General features: G+C 62.9%; 1 protein-coding gene across 5 annotated transcripts; it reads left to right on the top strand.

Annotated features, from left to right (window-relative positions):
* Positions 1-5,618: 5,618 nt before the first annotated feature.
* GATA5 (GATA binding protein 5) lies at positions 5,619-19,174 on the top strand. Of its 5 annotated transcripts, none has more exons than XM_046678218.1 (8): positions 5,619-6,219; positions 6,429-7,095; positions 7,495-8,059; positions 9,584-9,849; positions 16,825-16,950; positions 17,476-17,563; positions 17,886-18,013; positions 18,335-19,174. In XM_046678218.1, exons 3-8 carry the CDS (start codon positions 7,516-7,518, stop codon positions 18,488-18,490), a joined length of 1,308 nt encoding a protein of 435 aa, XP_046534174.1. In that variant the 5' UTR covers positions 5,619-6,219; positions 6,429-7,095; positions 7,495-7,515; the 3' UTR covers positions 18,491-19,174. The 5 variants fall into 5 exon arrangements, 4 of the variants coding, with proteins under 4 accessions (XP_046534174.1, XP_046534175.1, XP_046534173.1 ...); XM_046678219.1 differs by having other exon boundaries at positions 6,429-7,267; positions 9,674-9,849; XM_046678217.1 differs by having other exon boundaries at positions 6,429-7,267.
* The last annotated feature ends 1,420 nt before the right edge of the window (positions 19,175-20,594 follow it).

Genomic DNA, 20,594 nt, shown 5'->3' with positions numbered 1-20,594 from the left:
CTGTGCACACGCACAACCCTGACCCTCCCAGGTGGCCGCAGCAACACTTGGCACACAGGAGCCTTCACCAGAGCTGATGGGTGATGGTCTTTTGCAGGGACGCCGTGAGGCCTCGACCCTGGCACCTCCCACCGTGCAGCCTTGGTGAGGCCCGTTAGTGCCCTACCCTGAGCCTCTGAGCCTGTGGAAGGGAGTGAGGGCTCCAGGCGCCGGCTGAGCACACCAGCAAAGGGCGCCGTGACGTGGACACCAGCCCTGTGGCACCCACGGTCCACACTGGACCTCACGTGCCTGCAGGAACACGGTGCAGGCCTCCTGTTTCCCAGGAAACCCCATCTACAGCCCAGGGGCTGCTGCAAAGGACCTTCCCCAAGAAGTGGAGTGCACCAGTTTCCTGGCCACCCTGACGGGCCAAGACTGTCCGTGTCACCAATGGGTGTCACACAGAGCCCACTCACCACCACTGTGGGCTGCACAGGGCAGGCAAAGGCCATACATCCCTCATCCGGGCTGGGCCTCACTCACGGGCCCACAGGAAACCGTCAGGGAGGAGCAACCGAGCGACTGCACTTAGACCAACAGACGTGCGGGTTAGTGTCTTACAGACAGAATTCCTGAGGTTCCAACCACCCTGGCTGCTTTCTTCCTAAGTGTGTGCTGTCAACGCGCTGTCATTTCCAGTGCCGTCGGGCAGCCACGTGGAGGGGAGCGTCTGCGGTCCTGCCCCCCAAGAGGGGATGAGCCTTCGAGGGGGACTTCACACAAAAAACGAGGCAGGGGAGTCAACAGCCACCCTGCATCCTGAGCTGCTTGGGGACAAAACCGTGATCCAGGGAAGGACCAGTGAGAGACGTTTCCTGCAGGTGGGGAAGCACTCTGGCTGGGGAGCCACGGGGCCACCGCTCCAACTTGAGCACTGTACTTCTACGGAGTGACATGCGGTTTTCATTTTTATCTTCTCTGGCAAAGTCAGGGACCCGCAGCCACAGAGGGCCCAGGAGCCACATGATTTCGTTCAAGGTCGGGCTGGCGGCTGATCTGACGGGGCAGCCCCATCTCGCAGGCCAGCATCAGTGTCAGGCTGGTTTATTACCTGAGGCTCAGCCCTGTCACCAGACATCCAGCCTGATGTCACGCGCGGTGAAGTAATTTACAGCTTATAGACACGAGGGGCTGCCTTGTGCAGCCATCCATCCGTCCACCTGTCCATCCTACTCAAGCTCAGGCTAGGGGGGAGCTGGAGACCCTGCATCCCTCTCCCTCCCCCGTGATCAGCCAGGTGCTGTGCAGCCTCCCACCCCACCGGCCCCCTCTCCCCGCTCCGGCACCGCTGCTCCAGCACGCCATCCCTGCGGATGCACCTTTTGGGGGAGCTCCTTGGCCTGGAAGTCGGTCATAAATACCCATCACGTGACAGGACATCTGCCAAGGCTGCAGTCACATTGCTCGCTCCCACCGACAGGACAGATTGACGCGCCTGGAGCATGATTACGACTCCCCAAAAACAAACTTGCCCTGAGTCCTTCCCCAGAGGACCCCTCTCTGAGTGGGCTGTCTGGTGACCTGGCCGGCCAGTGCCTGCCGAGTTTAATGCAGAGAGACCTCAGGAAGGGGCTTTGAAACCAGATTGGGTTACAAACGTGATCTGGTGGCCGGGGAGCTCTCTTCCCACTTCCGGCTCCCCTCGTCCCCGCAGCCGACTCGGCCCCGCTGGGTCATCCCCAGTGCAGGCTGTTTACAAGGCCCGGCGTCCCCTGGTCCACAGGAGCTTGTGTCACTGCTGATGTGAAGCCCACCTAAGCTGCTCTCTAAGGGTTGCTGGTGCTGGGAGGGGAAGAGCCCAGTCTTGGGCTGGGCGGGGGCAAGGACCCATGGACAGCAGGGGCCGGCAGAGGGAGCAGAGCACGGCCCGAGAGTTGTCGGGAGCTGGGTTCAAATCCTGCCTCAGCCTGTGCCTGGCCCCGGCCCTCGGACAAGTCCCTTCTGTCCAGGCCTTGGTTCTGCCCCCTGTGAAATGGGCATGAGGGCCGCCCCACCTCACCAGCTGGCTGTGAGCTTTAAAGGAGCTAAAACACACACGTCCCCAGGCCCAGCCAGGCACATGGGGGACACTCGGGAAACGCCAAACAAGGGTGGTGACGATGACGGTGACAAAAGCAACCACAACCCGGGGGGGTGGTGGGCCAAGGCACAGATATGGCATGGTGACCGGCCCTGCGGCCCCTGCCCCCTGGGCAGTCGCTGTGCCTTGCTCCAGCTCTGGGCTCAGCTGGATAGCTTGGGCCAGAGGGGCAGGCGGCCTGAGGCCAGCATCAGGCTCAAGCTTGACGGTACCTGCAAGAGAGGGCGCACACACCACCCCAGATGTGTCCTTGACAGACTGTGACACCTGCGGCACCCCCAGATGCAGCACCCAGGCTCCCCAAGCCCCTCCCAGGCATACCTGAAGAGTCTCACCTCCTGACCTCCCTTGCCACGGGGGAGCTCTGCAGTTCTGGAACTTCAGGTGCTCAGAGTCATCCGTGTTGGAGAAGAATCCTCCACACGGACTCATCCCCCTGAGGGACGGCAGGTCTTGAAGATGCTCCAAGGCTCGGGGTCAGCAAAGACAGGGCACAGCCCTGCCCTGGTGGAGCCTGGGGGAAGAGGGGCCTTGGGTGGCAGCAGGGGAGGGGACTTTGAACTGACTTTCCCCACCCTGGGGAGGGGGCGTGGGGCTTACCTGAATAACTGGGGAGGACGCAGACCTCCACAGGGGCCCCAGCAGCGGGTCTGACCTCTCAGCCCCTCCCCGTCCGGAGGCCCCATCCAGGCCTCATTCCCTGAGCCCCCACACTTGCAGGAGGGGCAGGTCCCCGGGGGAGTGGGGAGGGCCAGGCCCAGGCCCACTCCTTCCGGTGACCCTGTCCTGAAGGGCTACTTCCTGGCACCCACCCCTCTCCCAGGCTGGACACGTGACTGCCTCAACCTGAGAAGGGAGCCCCGAGTGGACAACAAGTAGCTGTGTGCACGGCAAGGACCCTGCCTGGGGCGATCCCTGGGAGCGGGTTGACACCCCTGGGGCTGCACCTGAGGCACCCGAGGAGAGGCCTGGGTCCCTCCTGGGAGCTGGTCCGAGGCCCTGACTCCCCATCTCCCCTCAAACAATGGAGACTGTTTTCTTTTCCATCAATAATGTGTCTGAGTTAGCAGTTCCCAAGCTCTGGGGCTGGGACAAGGCGGCTGCTGGACCAGTGAACCCAGAGCCCTGCTGGAGGCCCCCACCCTGGTCCCCTGCCCCTGGCCACTCAGGCCCTGGACATCCCCTTCCCCAAGGCCCCAGCCTGCAGCCCCTCATTCCTGGAACCGTGTAACTCAGCTCTGCCTGGTCACCGGAGGTTCAAAGGCCAACCCTCTCATCTCACTGCGGGTGGGGTCCCCACTTTGGAGCTGCGACCCCCTGGCCAGCCCTGGCCAAGTCCCCAGAGAGGTACACCTGGGGACCAGGGCAGGGAGTCACCCAGGGCTGACCTCTGGGACAGAGATCCCTCCCATGCCTCCCAGGGCCCCGCAAACAACTCCACAGCCTCCACACAGCTGCAGCTGAGCCCCTGGGCCCAGCGCTCGGCTCCCCTCAGCTGGCTTCCCTGAAGCGTTTGTCCAGCGCCTGTCAAGTGCCCGCTCTGTGCCCATCCCTGGGAGGATGCTGCAGTATCTGGTCCCACTAATTCCTCCCAAAAGTCACTGTGAGGGTCAGGCACCAATGTCACCCTCACTTTACAGGTGAGCCGAGGCACAGAGAGAAAAGTGACTCACCCAAGGTCACACAGCCTCAAGAAGGCAAAGCGGCACCCAGAAGAAAGTCTGACTGCTTCAGGTTCACGCTCTGACCTGCTGCCCCCACAGCTTTCCTCGGGGCTCCAAGTATGCTGAGGGGCGGAACAGGACACACGGCCATCTGACCACAAAACACGAGGAGGTACAAGGGAAGGGAGACAGCAACTTATCAGGGAAGGCCACAGACAGAAGGGAACTTGAAAGCTGGACCTTGAGGGATGTGTAGGAGTTCAGCAGGTAGAAAAGAGGGCAAAGGAAGGGCCCCCACGCTGGGGAGCAGCATGGGAAAGGCCTGGGGGAGAGGCCAGCCTGCGGCTGATGGACTAGTGGGGAGTGAGGCTCTGGTGGGCTGGGGCACCTGGCTCCTTCCCGAGGGGCCCTGGGAGCCTGGCAGGGACAGCTGCACAGAAGGACGAGAGGGTCCTTTAGCATCAGAGGTGACTCGCGGGGGCAGGGGAGGCTAGGCAAGGTGGTGGGGGGGGGACCTCGGCTGTGTCATTTGGGCTGAGACACCTCTCTTTTTGGTTCAAGTAAAAGGGACCAGTGAGGAGGGCGCAGAGGCTGGCACAGATGCCCGGAGCCCCCCCACCCGTCACTGTGCCCAGGCTGCCGAGGGCCAGCAGGGTGTCAGCCTGACGGGCTGGGACCTCTGCCTCTACTGCGCCAGGGCGATGAGCTCAGAGGGGGCAGCAAGGGGCGGCACAGCCAGGGGATGGGGGAGGGAGTGACATGGGACCACCCAGCATGGGCTCCAGCCTCGGAGAAGCCTTTAAAGAGTCAAGTCACGCTGCTTCTTTCCAGAGTCCAGGGTCTCAGAGGCAGCTTCTGCCAGCCCCCACCCCACTCCAACATTCTCCTTGGGAAACGGTCTTAGCTTTTCAATTGTAAAAATAACCATGTCTGCTTTAGGGGTTTGTTAATACAGAAAAAGTGACCAGGGATTGCCTCCTTATGTATATTTTGCATTCTTCGCTGTTTTAATTACCTTGTTTAATTACTAGCTGTGTGACTTTTGGCAAGAGAGCTAACCTCTCTGCGCCTTGTTTCCCCATTTGTAATGGTAATAAGAATAATATCATCTACCTCATAAGATTGGTGTGAGAATTAAATGGAAACGTCAAAGGGAACACACAGCACTACCTTCCCCCCCACCCCCATGTTGGTGTTTGCTGCACAAGGACTGGACTGGATTTTTATTCCAAATAAAAAATACAAGTCCTCCCCCCACCCCCACCCCCGGCCCCCCACGGCCCCAGCAGGATCCCGGGTTTGCAGTGGATCTTTCCTTTTCTCTGGATCTATTTGGGGGGGGAGAGATCTCAACCCCCAGCAAGTAAAGTGTCCCCTTTTTCACTCTCTCCATCCCCAGTGCTGGTGGGGCATTTTCCCAGAATCATCAAACTTTCTAGCCTCTGAGGGTCACAGGGCCGCGGGTTCAACCAGCTTCGCTTTCCTGCCCTCTGCGCGGCCGAGGCGGACCTAGCGCAGCACATGGCCCCCGGCACAGAGAGTTTCCACGACCCGGACCGGCACGGGGTCTCCTCCCCGCTCTCATGGGGCCCACTGGCAAAGAGGAGAGAGACCGAGATCCACTGGCGAGTCTGGACAGGGGGGTGGAGAGAGGAGGGGCCCGGGTTCGGATCCCCAGGGTAGCCCCGTCAGGGGAGAGTGGAACCACCGGACCCCGCCCTGGCAGCGTGGACCCGGGGCCCTGCGGGTGGGAGCGGATGCGGTGGGGGTGGTGGGCGAGTGTGGGGCGTGGGATGGGGGGAGGGCGGAGGGTAAAGCGGGCACTGAAGGCCGCCTTCTCCCCTCCCAATGGCGCACGCTTCCCGGTCGCAGCCTTCTGCTGTGCCAAGGCTGGTAAAGAGTCCAGAGCCCGTTTGGGGGACTTTCTATGGGGTCCCCGGCTCAGGGCCGTGAGGGGGACCATGCTGCTACCTTCCAGGACATTCTTCCCTGGGCAGTCCGGCCAGGTCAAGCCTGGGTGCCTCGGTGTACACCTGGAATCCCCTTCGCAGGCGGGAGGAGGAGAGCGCATGGAGAGAAGTGAGTGCCAGGCCGCGCCACTGCAGGCTAAAAGCGCCGTCCACCGCGGAGGGCCCCTGGCCCCAGTCAGTGCCCTCTGCACCCTGGGCCGACCGAGGCGAGCGGAGGGCTCTGTTCTGCAAAGAAAAACATTCATGGTCCTAAAGGCCGCCTGGTGAGCCCAGCTGCCGCCCAGCCAGTGTCGCTCGCTCGGCGCCTGCTCTGAGCTGTCCCCTGGGAGAGCGCGGCCCTAGCGGGAGGCTTGGACCGACCGCCCTCGTCCGTCAGCCAAGCTGAGCCGGAGGCCTGCCCTGCCCCAGCGCTGCCGCCAACGGGTCCACCCAGGGAGTGCCAGGGGAAACCTCTATGACCCAGGTAGCCTCCCACCCATCCTGCATTTCTGGTGCCAGGAGGGGACTCTTCAACGGTCCCCCAGGGCGGAGTGAAAGTCCCACCTCGGGGTGGGGGCGAGGAGCTGGGCTGGGGCCTTGCGTGCGGAAGGAGAATGCATCCAGAAGGCGCCTGCCTATCGCGCCCGCGCCCCCCAGCTGGGAACGCGCGCCGAAGTTGCCCTGCTTGGTCAGAAATGCAGGAAACTGTGAGACTCCCGCTGGACTTCGCGCATGCAGTGGCCGTCGTACACCCGGTTCGAGTCCAGGGACACGGACTCTGGGATCCTCATGGAAGACGGAACCCTGCGCTGAGCCTCGAGTCCAGGGGCGCAATGAGGGGGCCTCACCACGGCGTGTCCGTGAGCGGAGCGGCCGGGGTCTCGGACTCGGCCTCAGACACGGAACAGGACGCTAGGCCAGCCTTGGCGGGAGCCCGGGGCTGGTGAAGAGGGAGGGGTGGGAATCCTCGAATCCCACGAACAAATTTTAAAAAGCCTCTAAGCCCCGAGTAACCCGGGGCCCCACCGAGCTCCGGCCGGTACTCAGCTCCTGGTGCCCCAAGCCTTGCATCCCCGTTGCCTTTCCCGCCGAGCCCCGCGAGCCGGGCCTGCTCGGGTCACGTGGCGCCACGGCCGCAGCCCCAGCGCTGACCCCGCGGGGAGGGAAGGGAGGGCGCCGGGAGGGAAGGGGCGGCGCGGCGGGGCGGGCCGGGGCGGGGCGGGGCGGCGCGGAGGGGCTGCCGCAGCGCCCGGGGTTCCCTGAGGAACAGCGCGGCCCCCGGCTCCCAGTCTCCCTCCCGACTGTCGGCTGTCGCCGGCCCCCCGCGACCGCTGCGCCCTCCGGTCCTGACGACCAGCCGGTGAGTGCCCCAGTTGCGCCTGTCGCCGCGCGCCCCTCCCCGGCCCGGCGCCTTCTCCCAGCGCGGCGCGCCCCCGCGCCCAGGCCCTGCGCCCTGCGGACGTGCTAGGCCGCTCCTTCTCAGCCCCCGCCAAGCCCACCCGGGCACCTCCGACGCCGGGGCAGTGGAGAAGGTGAGTTCTCCGAGTTGCGGCTGCGCGGGGGATGCCCCACGGGCCGCTCGAGGCCGCCCCCGCCCCGCGCCGTTCTGCCCCGGCGGGTTCCAGGACCCGCCCCAAGAACAACCCGGTTGGGGAATGGGGCGCGCGGACCGAGCGGCAACACCTGCCGGGCACGAGCGCGGGCGCTGGCCGGGGCGCACAGCCGCGGTGACCTCGACGCCGGTCCCCCTTTCCTGCAGGTCAAGGCCGCGCCCGGGAAGATGTACCAGAGCCTGGCGCTGGCCCCGAGCCCCGGCCAGGCCGCCTACGCCGACTCGGGCGCCTTTCTGCACGCGCCGGGCGCCGGCTCCCCGGTGTTCGTGCCGCCGGCGCGCGTCCCCTCCATGCTGCCTTACCTGCCGGCGTGTGAGCCGGGCCCGCAGCCCCCGGCGCTCGCCGCGCACCCCAACTGGGCGCAGGCGGCCGCGGCAGACTCGTCAGCCTTCGGCTCCGCCAGCCCGCACCCGCCGGCCGCTCAGCCTCCCGGGGCCACCACCTTCCCTTTCACGCACAGCCCGCCGGGCCCTGGCGGCGGTGGCGGCGTCGGGAGCCGGGACAGCAGCGCCTACCAGGGCGCAGTGCTGGCTCGAGAGCAGTATCCGGCCCCGCTCGGGCGGCCCGTGGGCGCCGCGTACCCCACCGCGTACCCGGCGTACGTGAGCACCGAGGTCGCCCCGTCCTGGACCTCCGGACCCTTCGACAGCAGCGTTCTGCACGGCCTCCCGGGCCGCCCGGCTGGCCTTGCGGGCCGCAGAGCCACCTTCGGTGAGTGCAGGGCTGGGAGGTGTCTCCACGGACTTGGGTCCTGGGTGCTGGCTGTACCCAGGTGCGAACCCGCGCTGTACGAAATGCTCCCCCTCTCCCCCAAACGTCAGAGCTTTCCCGGCCAGATCGGCCACCAGCGTGAGGCAGGCCCAGAACCCTGGGGACTCGTTCACCTGGGCGGAATACGGCGTCTGCCACAACCCCAGCCGCCCCGGGTGAAAAACACTGCGGCCTAAATTCTTTTTTACACGTTGCTAAGAAGGTGTGTGCACTTCGCCCTTTCATTCGTCCGAACCCGACATTCTGGATCTTGCCAATTTAGAGCCTACTTCTTAAACGTTTTTATGAAAGTTTTGGAAATGATTTTTATGAAGTTCAAAATACTGGTTTATTTAAGTAAGCTGCCACATTGATCTCTGTTCTAGAATGTTTACATATTCTAATTTGAGACCTGGTTTCAGTCGCTCCCCGGGGTTTCAGTTTGGATAATCGGATTCCAGGCCTGTAAAGCGGCGATTCGCTCCGCCCGCTTTCTGAGTAGTCGGACACGTTCTCACCCGGCGGCCCAAAGCCGAGGGCCACGGCTCTGTGTTTGGGGCCCGCAGAGACGCCCTCGGGCCATCTCTCCTGGGCGGGTGGAGGCGTCGCCGCCGCTCCGGAGCGGCCTTTTGGCCTTCGCCAGCTCCTCGGCGCAGGAAGCGGGGTCCCCTTGGCCCCGGCCGCCCAGGGCAACCCCGCGCCTGGCGCCCGCCCCCGGCCGGGCGATGATTGATCCCCGCCCCGCCCCCACCCGGCGCCCGGGCCGCCTGCGCGTCGCCGGCGCCTGGCCCAGCCTGGAGGGCACCAGGGGACCTCGCCCGCCGCGCGCCCCCGTGCGCGCCGGCCCAGGGCGCGGTGGAGGCCGAAGTGCGCTGCCTTCCGAGGGAGGAGGAAGGTTACGTATGACCGCAGCAAAGCTGACGGTCCAGGCCCCATAGTCCTTGTAGGATCCGTTTCAGCCTCACCACTGTCGCCCCTCCGGACCGTCCCGCTTTGCAGAGGACAAGGCCCTTCGGCCCCCTCCCTCTGCCGGCGTGGACGCCCCTGCCTCCCAGAGATCAAAATTACGGACGCCAGTGCTGGACCCGGTTCAGAGGAGGGCGAGTCCCTGTTGTCGCCCTGAGATTTGTTTACTAATCCTCCCGCCACCTTATGAAAGCAGCTCTGACGAGTGTCTTAAGTCCGGCACGAACTTAATGTAAATTTAAAATTAAAAACAGGGGGCTCGGCCCGTGGCGGAGCGGTTAAGTTCGCGCGCTCTGCTTCGGGGCGGCGCAGGGTTTCGCCAGTTCGAATCCTGGGCGCGGACATGGCACAGCTCATCAGGCCCTGCCGAGGCGGCCTCCCACACGCCACGACTAGAAGAACCCGCAACTAAAAATAGATAACTATGTACTGGGGGCTTTGGGGAGAAAAAACAAAAGTAAAGTCTTAAAAAAAATTAAAAATAAAATTAGATAAAATAAATTTTAAAACAAATTTAAGGTACCAAAAAAAAAAGGAAAGCCCGCAGCGGCCGCCCGCCTGCCAGCCAGGAGGGCAGAGCCTCGGCCCACGAACTGCGTGTCCCCGCAGTGTCCGACTTCCTGGAGGAGTTCCCCGGCGAGGGTCGCGAGTGCGTCAACTGCGGGGCGCTGTCCACGCCGCTGTGGCGCCGCGACGGCACCGGCCACTACCTGTGCAACGCCTGCGGCCTCTACCACAAGATGAACGGCGTCAACCGGCCGCTCGTGCGCCCGCAGAAGCGCCTGGTGAGTGCGGCCGCTCCGGGTCCGGGTCCGGTGGGTCGGGCCAGGCTAGCGGCGGGGAGGCGGGGGACGCGCAGGGGCCTGCCGGCCGCAGCCGCTTGCAGCCCGGAGCGCTCTGGGGAGCTGGGAGGGCCAGGCCCCGGTGACAGCGCCCTCCCCGCCGCTGCCGGCTCGCCGCTCTGGGAGCTGCGCGGCCGCGGGGTGTGCGGGGGTCTCCCGGGAAGGGCTCTGCTGCCCAGCGAGCTCTGCTGGGACCCGGTTGGGCAGGACGTGACCGTCGGGGTCCACGGCCCGCCGGGGCTCAGCTCTGCGGCTCCGAGGGTGACCAGGGCTTCTGCCTGGCTGGGTGGCGGGTCGGGAGGTGACGCGGCCCCCGGGCTGGTGCTGGAGGGGAAGGCGGCTGGGAGGCGGCTGCGGCGTGGCCGCTTGGCTGGAGGTTGTTGAAATCCTGCAGTGGAGGGGCTCTGGGCCCACTGTCCTTGGCAGAGCAGTTTCTACACTTTCCACTGGGAGGTGGGGACGGAGACCAAACCAGGTCTGTGGCTGTTCCAGGGCAAAACTTGTTTTCACTTTTGGTTCCTTCTGGCTGTGGCTGGGTAGGGAGTGGGGCCTGGGAGCCGGACCCCCGCCGGTGCAGACAGAGCTCCCAAAAGCTGCGTAAAAGGTTTAAAGTGACTTTGCTGTATACCGTTTCACAGCCGAACACTGATGTTTGAGTAATTTTTGTAAACAAGAGGTAGGCCTGATGCTCTGCCAGCAGAATAAAGTTAACGAGGCCGCAGCGGCTCCCAGGTCGGGGTCTGGGCAGCGGTGTGTTTCTGGGGGTTCAGAGCTCCCTAGTCTACAGCTGGGATGAGTGAGCCCTGTCAGGGCCAGCTGGCTGGTTCTGGCCCTTTCTGATGCATCTGGCCCTGGGCACTGGCTGGTCCCTGGCTGACGCTGTGGGGTGGCCCAGCACCTGCCAAGGTCGCTGTTTTGGGCAGCCAGGCGCCCCGCTGCAGGTCTTCCCTCCAAACCTGAAGCCCGGCTGTGGCAGCGCCTGGGCCCTACCCTCTGAGGCCCCAGACCGGCCAGGTGGAAGTGGACTGACTCCGTCGGGCAGTTTGAGAGCAGCTGCTGTGTTTCCTCCTCTGATCTGGCCTGGAATTTAGGGCTCTGAAGGCCCCTCAAGCCCGCTGCACCCACACCGTGCCTCTCAAGGAGAGGGACCCTCACAGTCCACATGGCCTCCCCCAGTGTCCTCTCTGCCCCTGTGATGACTACTGAACAGGGCACACTGCTGAACAGGAGAGGGAGGTGTAGGATCTCCCTGCCTCTGTCCCCCACCGCTCGCCTTGCTGGGCTCACCTCCCAGCAGGAAATTCCTGCCTTGGGGGGTGGGCAGGCAGGGGCCACCATGTTTACCTTCACAACAGCCAGATGACCATCTGGGGCTCAGAGATGCTGAGCAGCTTCCCTGGGCTCACAGCCTACAGGTGGCGACCCCGCATTGGGACCAGAACTGTCCCCCTCAGGCTCCCATGTGCTCCCCACTCACGCTGAGCCCTCTGCCCCTGTCCGGGGTCTTCTGTGAGATGAATTCCGGAACTTTCCCCATGCCGTGTTGTACAGATCGAGTTAGAAGCTGGTATACAGTGCTTGACTGGCCTCGGCCAGCTCTGTGGATGGCGCTTGGCCTGGAGAGGCCTCCGTTTCCTGGTCTGGGGGACAAGCAGCTTTGAGGTTGCCTCGCAGGGTGAGGGCTCCCTGTGTGCCTGTTCATCTCCCCAGGGCCACAGGCCCCAGAGGGCGGACAACCTGGTCACCCCATGTCCAGACGCATGCAGACCTGAGTATGGAACACACCCAGGAGTGTATGCCGCGTGGGGCTGGGGTCAGGTGTGTTCACAGGGCCCCTCCACTCCCTGTCTCTCCTCGAGCAGGATCCTTGGTGTCTCCTCTGACTTGCTTGGGGGTTCCCGCCTGGCACTCAGGGAGGGCAGCCCCACCGCTTGCCCTTTGCCCGTCCCGGCAGAGCCAGGCTGTCTGTGGAAACCCCAGGACTCTGAGTCCTGCCCCCAGAGCTCAGCTCACAGGCTTCCCCGCCATGGGGGAGTGAGGCCAGTTGCCCAGACTTGCCCCACTCTCCCTCATGTGTGGCCAGAACTGATGGCCCAGGAGGCCTCCCCAGGAGGAACCTTCTTTTAAATGATTATCAAATGCTAGAAGCTTGTCACCCAGAGTACAGGAATGTGACAGTAACAGGTGCCCATGCTGCCCTTTGTGGCCCTTTGCATCTCGAGTGCGCCATTAGTGACAGGCCTAGGGAGCTGCACCTTTGAGCTGAGTGCTGGCAGTGTGGCCGAGCCCGGTGGATAATCCTGGTGGTTCAGTGGTATCTGTGTGCCTGCTCCTCGGCCATCTCTTACGGCCAGATGCTCTTCGAGCCCCACATGGCCTGGCCCCCAAATATCAGAGCCCAGTGGCCAAGGTCAGCAGACCAAAAGCCCTTTGGCAGAAGCTGGCTCTGGCGCCAGCTCCGGGAAGAGGCCAGTGCCATGTGGGGCCCAGTGTCCTTCACCAAGCAGAGGGGGCCTTGACGGACGGACGTTTGGAGCACTCACAGACCCCGGGTGTTCCTTCCGGCACAACCCTGCCTCACGGACTCTCCCATCTCAGTTTGTCCTGAGCAGCAAGGGATACTCGGGCATTATCAGGTTAACTGTCCCCTTGTCTCCACTTCCAAGAGCCTCTCCGGAGGACCCCTTTGAAATCAGAGCCGTTTCTCACTGCTCTGCCCAACGGCAGTGCTCTCTCCCAGTGTCTGGGGTGTGCGGCCCTGCCCCGCTCCCTTCCCCTTTCCCTGCCAGCGCCGCCCCAGGCTCCCTGCTGCCCACCGCAGCCTGTCCGGATTCCTCTGGATCTCTCAGATGCTCTCAGCGCCTGGAGCTCAGGGCTGCTCTGCTGCCAGAGCAGCCTTTGAAGTTTAACTTCTTTTGAAAAGGACAGACCAAAAAGGAAAAACAGAATGCAGCCAGAGAGGCCTGGTGGCGAGGGGCCTCAGAGTGGCCGGGCCTGGCTCCTTGTCTGGACAGTGAGGAACCACAGATGGAGGCTCTGGGCGTCCGCGGGGGTGTGGACAGCACTGGGGACGTGTCCCCAAAGTGCCTTCAGCTGAGGGCGGCAGTTCTGTCCACCCCTGGACCACCACTGGCCCTCTGCCCCTCAGCAACTCTGAGCCTCGCTGTCCCGTCTATAAAATGCATTCTCATGAGGGGACAGGAGAAGGTAATGGGCGAGCAGTGTGGAAGTGTTTTACCGTCATTCTTTTTTGTACATTTTCTTAATTTTAATTTCCCTTTTTTTTTTTTTGCTGCGGGAGATTCACCCTGAGCTAACATCTGTGCCACTCCGCCTCTATTTTGCTTTGTTGTTGTTTTTAAAGATTTTATTTTTCCTTTTTCTCCCCAAAGCCCCCTGTACATAGTTGTACATTTTTAGTTGTGGGTCCTTCTAGTTGTGGCATGTGGGACGCCCCCTCAGCATGGCCTGCTGAGCGGTGTCATGTCCCTGCCCAGTGAAAACGGTGAAACCCTGGGCCGCTGAAGCGGAGCTCGGGAATTTAACCACTGGACCATGGGGCCGGCCCCCAGTCCTCCTCTATTTTGTATTTTGTGTGGCCACAGCATGGCCACCAACGAGGGGTGTAGGTCCATGCCCAGCACCGAGCCCAGGCCACCAAAGCCAGGTGCCCTGAACTTAACTGCTGGGCCACGGAGCCAGCCCCCTCCAATTTCTGAATTTTAATTTATGCTCACTGTAAAAAGATTCAAACGTGGCTTCCAGATTCTTCCCTTGCACTCCTGGGGCCTGTTTCTCACACACATGTATTCTGCACAGGTTGCACCTGCTGCCGTCTCTCTTGGCAACCACGTCTCCGAGGCGGCTGCACTGTCCGTGTGCACAGCTCTGGGGGTTCCGCAATGCACAGGCGACTAGGGGGGGCGTTTGGGGGTGTGCATGTGTCTGCCGGCGTGCCCATGTGTGTGCACCCCCCCAGGCGTGCTGTTGAAAAAACGCCAACGTTCGTGTTGTTGCGAGGGTATCTTTCTGCCTCACGGGACTGTTTCTGTAGGAGGGGCTCCTGCAGTAGGAAGTGGCCTGGAGGCCCGAGGAGCTGGCATGCTCTTGTCTGAGTCCTGCAGTTCAATGATGCTGAAGTTCTTCTGGAACATGGGATGGCAATGTAAACTCTAAGGGAGCGAAGGTTGGTAAAAGCTCCTGAAGGCCCCGGCTGGGTCTGGGAGGAGAGGGGGCTCAGGCCATGGGCCCCCCCTTAGTCTGAAGACACAGTGGGAGGTGAGGACCATGGTGGAGGGTAGGTTAGGGTCACCCGATGAAATACAAGACGCATGGTTAAATGTGAATTTCAGGTCAACAGCAAATAGCATGTTAATATAAATCTGTCCCATGTCTGGGGCATGCTGACACACAGTGTTTGTTGCTTACCCAAAGTTCACATCTGGCTGGACACCCTGGCTTGTTCCTAAACCTGGCCGGCCTGGCGAGGATCCCAAGGCCTCCTCCCACCTTAGGAAGGTGGATGGCCTGGGGGACTCAGGGGTCCTGGGCCAGGACAGGTGGCAGGGCTGGGAGGAGACGCTGGACCATGGGCTCAGGCAGGCAAGGGGCACCGGCTGTGCGCACAGCTCCTGGCACTCAAGAGGCAGATAGGAGGGAAGGAGGGGAGACTCAAATCTTGTCTGGCGGGCAAAAGCAGCTGCTTCTTCGACAAGGTCAGGATGTCGCCACGGGCTTCCTGGGGAGAGACTCAGGCTGGGGTCCTGATTGACTCCAGGTCCAGTGCTCCTCCTCAGAGCATGCCCCGCCGTCTGCCCCAGGGCTGCAGCCACCACTTCCTTCCGGGTCTGCTGGGGCCTCGCACCAGCTCTCTCCACTCCAGCCAGTGCATCAGTCCCACCCCCAGGCGCCCCCAGGGAGACCGCTGAGATTCCTGAGAGGCTGGACCGCGGGCCCAGCACAGCCTGGCAGCCATCCACCCAAGGATGGGTCTCCCCAGCTGGGCCAGAGTCGGGCCCTGCTTCCCTCTGGAGCCTCCACGCCCTCGTCCCTCCCTTGTCTTTGGTCCTTTTGTCCCAAGTCTGGGGCAGAGTCCTGCCTGGAGACAAGGCCGAGCCTTAGATTAAACAGGGCAGAATTCTCTGCAGCCTGTCAGCACCTGCAGCCTGGGGGAGGGGAGGGTGGCAGGCTTCCACTTCTGGAGTTTTCACAGGAAGGGCTGGTGCAGAGGGCTTCAGACAGGCCCCCCTCCCAAGCCATTCTCAGGGGGCAGGCCTGTGCCCTTGACCGGCTCACCACAGCCTGGGGAAAGGGGGCGGGCAGGAGACAGTCGGCAAGGCTGGCCACACTTGGTCACCCCAGCAGAAAGGACCCTAGAGGCTGCTGACAGATGGGGAAACTGAGGCAGGTCCCATCTGCCCACCTGTAATGCAGGATGGGCTCCTTTGGCAGCTCCATTTGGCTGTCTCCATTTTGGTCGCCCTGTAGCTCAGTCCTGGGCTGGAGGAGACTGACGAGAGAACAGGCGTCCTTGGGATGAGTTTGAGCATGGCGTCTTTGTGGCCTTCTGTCCTCGTTGTCGGAGGCAGCGCTGGAACACCGTAGCAGATGTGACTTGGTGTGACCCTGGCTACGGTGGGCAGGATGGGTTAGTGACCCTGCATCACTGTGGCCCGGGCGAGGGGTCCGGGGACCTGGACCAGGCGGGGACTGTGCACACGGAGGAAAGGTCTGGACAGGTTCAGCGGCGTCTGGGGGCAGGGGCTGGGGGTGAGGAGGGAGCAGCACCCCAAGGCCGCGGCCCGGGAGCAGGGCCGGGGAGGGACCGCCCCAGCAGGCTGTGCTGCAGGGGAGGGCTTTGGGTCCAGGGGCCTGGGGGCCTGTGCCCAGCATAGAGCGGGGGCTCCCAGCCTGCACGTGACCAGGACCCCATCCAAACACTGACATGTGAGTCGGCAGAACCTGTGCCTGACAGAGAGGCACTGGGCCCCTGAGCGGGTGGAAGGGCTCCTGAGTGGGTGGAAGGGCCCCCACCAGGCCTTCAACAGCGACTCCCCAACCAGCCAGCTCGGCGGAACCCCTCCAGCGCCCTAACCTGGTCCAGATTCCTGAGCCTCAGATGACCCACTCTCAGGATCCCTGGAGCTCGCGTGTCTGGGCCACGCCAGGCCCCCAAGTGCAGGGAGGTTTGGGGTCCCCGGTCGGATATGAACCTGAGATCAGCTCAGCTGGGAGGCCTGAGAGGGAGGCAGGCCTCTGGAATGTCGGGGCCTCTGGAGGGTTCTGGATGGGTCCAGTCTTGCTCTGACCTGAGGTGCAGTGAGCAGCAAGGGGAGTTGTGGGTACTCTCAGTCCAGTGGGCAATGGGGAGCCATGGAGAGTTGTTGAGCCGAGCACATGCCCAGAGGGACCAGCAGGCCCCTGAACCTTCAGCCTGGGGCCCGACCTCCGGAGGGGGGCCCTGTGGCCCCTGTGAGTGCTGCTGCACCATAGAAGGATGGGGTTAAGGCTCAGCGTTGGTGGCTAAAAAGAGATGACAGAAAAAAAACGGCTGCATTTCTGTGCTGGGCTTTCATGTGATCCTGACCCCACAAGAGGCCTGTGGTGGGTCTGTCATCATCCCCATTTTCCTGATGGGAAAACCGAGGCCCTTCTTAGAAAGATGAAGCTACCTGCGTCAGGGTTCCTGGGCGTTGAGCCAAAGCTCCGAGGAACCAAGGCTGTCACTGTCTCGGGCAGGCCTCACGGCCTAGCACCCCAACAGCTTCTCACCAGCACCACAAGGTCGGGGACCTGGCCGCCCATCAGTCCAGTTTCCAGCTTCCGTCCCTCCCGCTCCGCTGGCGCTAACTGCGCCGGGCCGAGCAGCCCCAGGGCCCCAGCCCCAGCCCGAGGCTCACACCCGCCTCCCGCCCGCAGTCCTCCTCCCGCCGGGCCGGCCTCTGCTGCACCAACTGCCACACGACCACCACCACACTGTGGCGGCGCAACGCCGACGGCGAGCCGGTGTGCAACGCCTGCGGCCTCTACATGAAGCTGCACGGGGTGAGTGCGCGGGCAGGGTGGGGGGCTGCCCTCTGTTTGGGGTCCCTTGATGGCCTCCCTACCTTGAGAGACCAGGGGTCTGGGAGGAGTGAGGCAGGGATGGCATTGGGGCTGGCCCTGGGCTGAATGTGTCACCCGGGGCCTCACTGATGGTGGGACCGCACCCCTGCTGTCACTGTCGCACCCGTCGTGCAGATGGGTACAGAGGCTCACAGCGTCGCTGCGGCTCACTCACAGTGCTTCGGCTGGGGGCAGAGGCTGGACACCCTGGTCTTGGCTGTGTGCACCCCCAGAGCCCTCCTGGCCCCACTGGGTCAGTGGGAGATTGGGCTGGACAGCTGCTCCCCGCCCCTCCTGGAGGAAAGCACCAAGTGGGTGGGCAGCTCACCAAACAGGGCAGTGAAGACGCGGTCGGCTGCAGGAGCGACTGGCTCAGCAGGGCTCAGATCAGGGCAGGTGGCTGTGCAGAGGCCCCGTCGTGAGCGAGGACAGGGACCAGCCACCCACCCCTGCCACCCCTGCCAGGTGCCGCGGCCCCTGGCGATGAAGAAGGAAAGCATCCAGACGCGGAAACGGAGGCCTAAGAACGTGGCCAAGACCAAGGGCTCCGCAGGTGCACGGCAGACCCGCCAGGACGCGGGAGGGAGCCCAGCCCCGCGCGTGGGGCGCACATGCTCCCTGTGAAGTCACTGCGAGTGTGTCATGTTCCATCATTAGAGATTTACGTGACTGGCTCAAGCGTTGTTCTCCCGAAGTACAAACACCCCGACTGTGCCCTGGGTGGCTCTGGTTGGGGCGGGGCGGGGGTGGGGCAAGCTCACCCAACGTGGGGCAGGAGGTCCAGTCGAGGAGGCCACACCTAGCCCCCCTTACTCGCTGTGCGACCTGTGTGGCCAGATCTGGAAACTTCTGTAACACCCCACCTTCCCTCTCAGGGTCCACAGGGAACACCACATCCTCCCCGCTGTCCTCTGTCCCTGACCCCGAGAGCTCAGCGGCCACTTTGAAACCTGAGCCCAGCCTGGCGTCCCCTTCATGCCCTGGGCCCAGCGTCGCCTCCCAGGTAAGGCAGATGGGGTGGGGTGGGATGGCCAGAGCTGGCTCCTGGCACCTCCTCGGGGAACCCTGACCCCCCAGCCAGGTCAGAGCCCCCGCAGGCCTGTCCCAGGAGCTCCGGGCTGGGCACTCTGGTCGTTGGTGCCTAGAGCTGACCTGTGGCAGAAGCTGTGCGTGCGTCATCACATCAGGCCTCACGAAGGGTCCCCCCGCCGTTGCAGAGGCTGGGGAGGCCCCTTCAGACAGGGCACCTAGTCATGAGGCTCCCAAGCTCCAGCGAGGCCGCCGGCCACTCCCACGTCCTCACGCAGCCCTGTCCTCCCTGCAGGCCCCCGGCCAGCCGGACGACCCCCTGGCCCCCAGCCACTTGGAGTTCAAGTTTGAGCCCGAGGACTTTGCCTTCCCTTCGGCAGCCCTGGGCCCCCAGGCCAGCCTCGGCGGGGCCCTGCGCCAGGAGGCCTGGTGTGCGCTGGCCTTGGCCTAGGTCCCCAGGCCCCCTCGGACCACCTCGCTGCCTGCTCTGCTCCAGCGCAGCAGAGACCACCAGGCCCACCTGCCAGAAGAGACTGGAGCCAGCGGGACGTCAAGGTGCTGGGCGTCTCTGCACACGGCGGCCGGGAGGCCTTCTGTGCAGAGGGCAGTTGGGCCCCGGAGCAGGAGGAAGGCTGGTGGGGAAAGCGCTCGAGCACCCCCCACCCTCAGACAGCAAGGGACCCCCCCAAACGCTGTCCGAGGCTCTGAGCCACTCTGGCCCCTCCAGCCAAGGCTGACCCAGGGCACCCACCGCCAACTTGAATTCTGTTGTCAGCACAGCCCATCGTCACGTTTACAGATGCAGCAGTTGGAAAAAAACCCAGCCTCCTTTTGTGAAACCAGGATCACAAGTGAAATGACTGAGGCTGGGCAGGCAACAGAATGAGGGGAGCAGCTGGATGTGGGACCTCCTGAGGCCTCAGGGTCTGTCCTTCACTTCCCACATTTGATGGATAGAACCATGGCTCGGAGAACTTGCCCTTCTCTGAGCACAGGATACCAGGGACAGATGTGCAGGTCATGCACTGTACCAGGACGCCAGCCCAAGGGGAAGCCAGTCACATCATAGTCATCGTGGACTTGTGTATTTATTTGGACGGTTTTCCCAGAGGGGGCAGTAAAGGGCCTTGTTCTAAGTGAATCTGTGTATTGTGACCGTTTTTGTTGGGCAGAGTAAAGCATCAGGCCTGCATGGTGGCTGATGTTGGGGTGGCCACGTGTCCTGGCTTACCTAGGACCATCGCAGTCTGGTCTGTTGTCCCAGCAGAATTATTAATGACACCTTCTTTCTTTTACGAAAGTCCTCCGCTTACAGGTTGGATGATAAATTAGTTGGTCATTGTAGCTGGAGGCAGCTCTGCCCAAGGGACCTGAATGGTCAGGGAAGCGATAGGGAGTGGAGGGGATTGGGGCATGCCCTGCCTTTCACTAACAAGACCTGATTTTTCCAAGGAAGCCAGAAACCTGGAAAAAAAAATTTTTCCAGTGTGAAGACTTCTGATTGAAAGCCCCCTCCCCTCTGCCGCCCCCAGCTAACTCCCGGTTTGATTCAGAAGTCTGTTAAATATCGTGAGCCAACGTGAGCCGGCCACCGTCACACCACCCTGGTTAACCCTTCTGCCGGGATGTGTCCATTCATTCTGAAGTTGTACCTCAAGGTCTAACCAGCCCAGTTTACATGAGATGCTGTCATGTCTTTTTTTAAACATAGATGACACCGTAAGAGAGAAGGTAAACTAAAGACCTTGATGCTGCTTCCCTCTCTCCCATCTCCTGCGGGGTTTCCCAGCCCCGCCCCTGCCTGCCAGGCCGACATCATCCAGGCTGTCTCCTTTCAGAGACCTGTTCCCCGGGGGCTGGTCTCCTGGACCTTGCTGGCAGCTCTGAGTCACATCGGGAGCCCTCAAGGGCATCTGTAGGACTTAATGAGGCCCGTAAACACTGAGTGCCTTCGAGGTCACCTGTGAGCAGGGAGAGGCACACTGGGTGCGGCAGGGCGAGGGTCAGCGTGGGCGCCCACACTGAGAAGTCGTTGCTTCGGGATCAGGCGGACTGGGGTTTGAGTCCCTGCCCTGCCACTTACTGCCCCTCTGGCCTAGGGTGGAGGGATGGAGTGAGCCGAGGTTTGGAGCAATGGCAGCTCCTGTGTCCCCGTGTGGGTCTCAAACTTCTGACTGGGGCACAGCAGGCATCCGGGCAGCGTTGGGGTGAACCCCGGGGATGCAGGGGCATGAGGTATGAATCAGGCCCCCCGGGCAGGCCAGGCGCTGCCGGCTCTCACCATCTGGGTGTCCACAGGAAGTCACCAGCCTCAGTGCCTTGGTCCCCATCTGTGAAATGGGGGTCCCCACTCTCCCACACAGAGGGCTGCAGCAGGGACTGCCCCGATCTGGGGGTTCCCAGGGGCCAGTTAAAAAGCAGTCTCAGGCCTGGGGCCAGATCAGTGACTGGGCTGGGGCCCCAGAACCTGCATGCTCACCAGCATCCAGGGGTCCCTGCGGAGGCCACATCGGGAACCACATCACTGGGTCAGGCTGCAGAGGAAACTGCTGGGG

This window comes from Equus quagga, chromosome 12 (genome assembly GCF_021613505.1).
Source record: "Equus quagga isolate Etosha38 chromosome 12, UCLA_HA_Equagga_1.0, whole genome shotgun sequence".
In the NCBI taxonomy this organism is placed as follows: domain Eukaryota; kingdom Metazoa; phylum Chordata; class Mammalia; order Perissodactyla; family Equidae; genus Equus; species Equus quagga.
Note: the sequence above shows the minus strand (reverse complement) of the source record. Positions and strands in the feature narration are given on the sequence as shown.

Coding starts and splice junctions, on each gene's coding strand:
- GATA5 (XM_046678218.1), top strand. CDS start 7,516: ATGTACCAGAGCCTGGCGCTGGCCCCGAGCCCCGGCCAGGCCGCCTAC. Junction 9,850..16,824: donor TGCGCCCGCAGAAGCGCCTG/GTGAGTGCGGCC, acceptor TCCCGCCCGCAG/TCCTCCTCCCGCCGGGCCGG. Junction 18,014..18,334: donor GGCCCAGCGTCGCCTCCCAG/GTAAGGCAGATG, acceptor TCCTCCCTGCAG/GCCCCCGGCCAGCCGGACGA.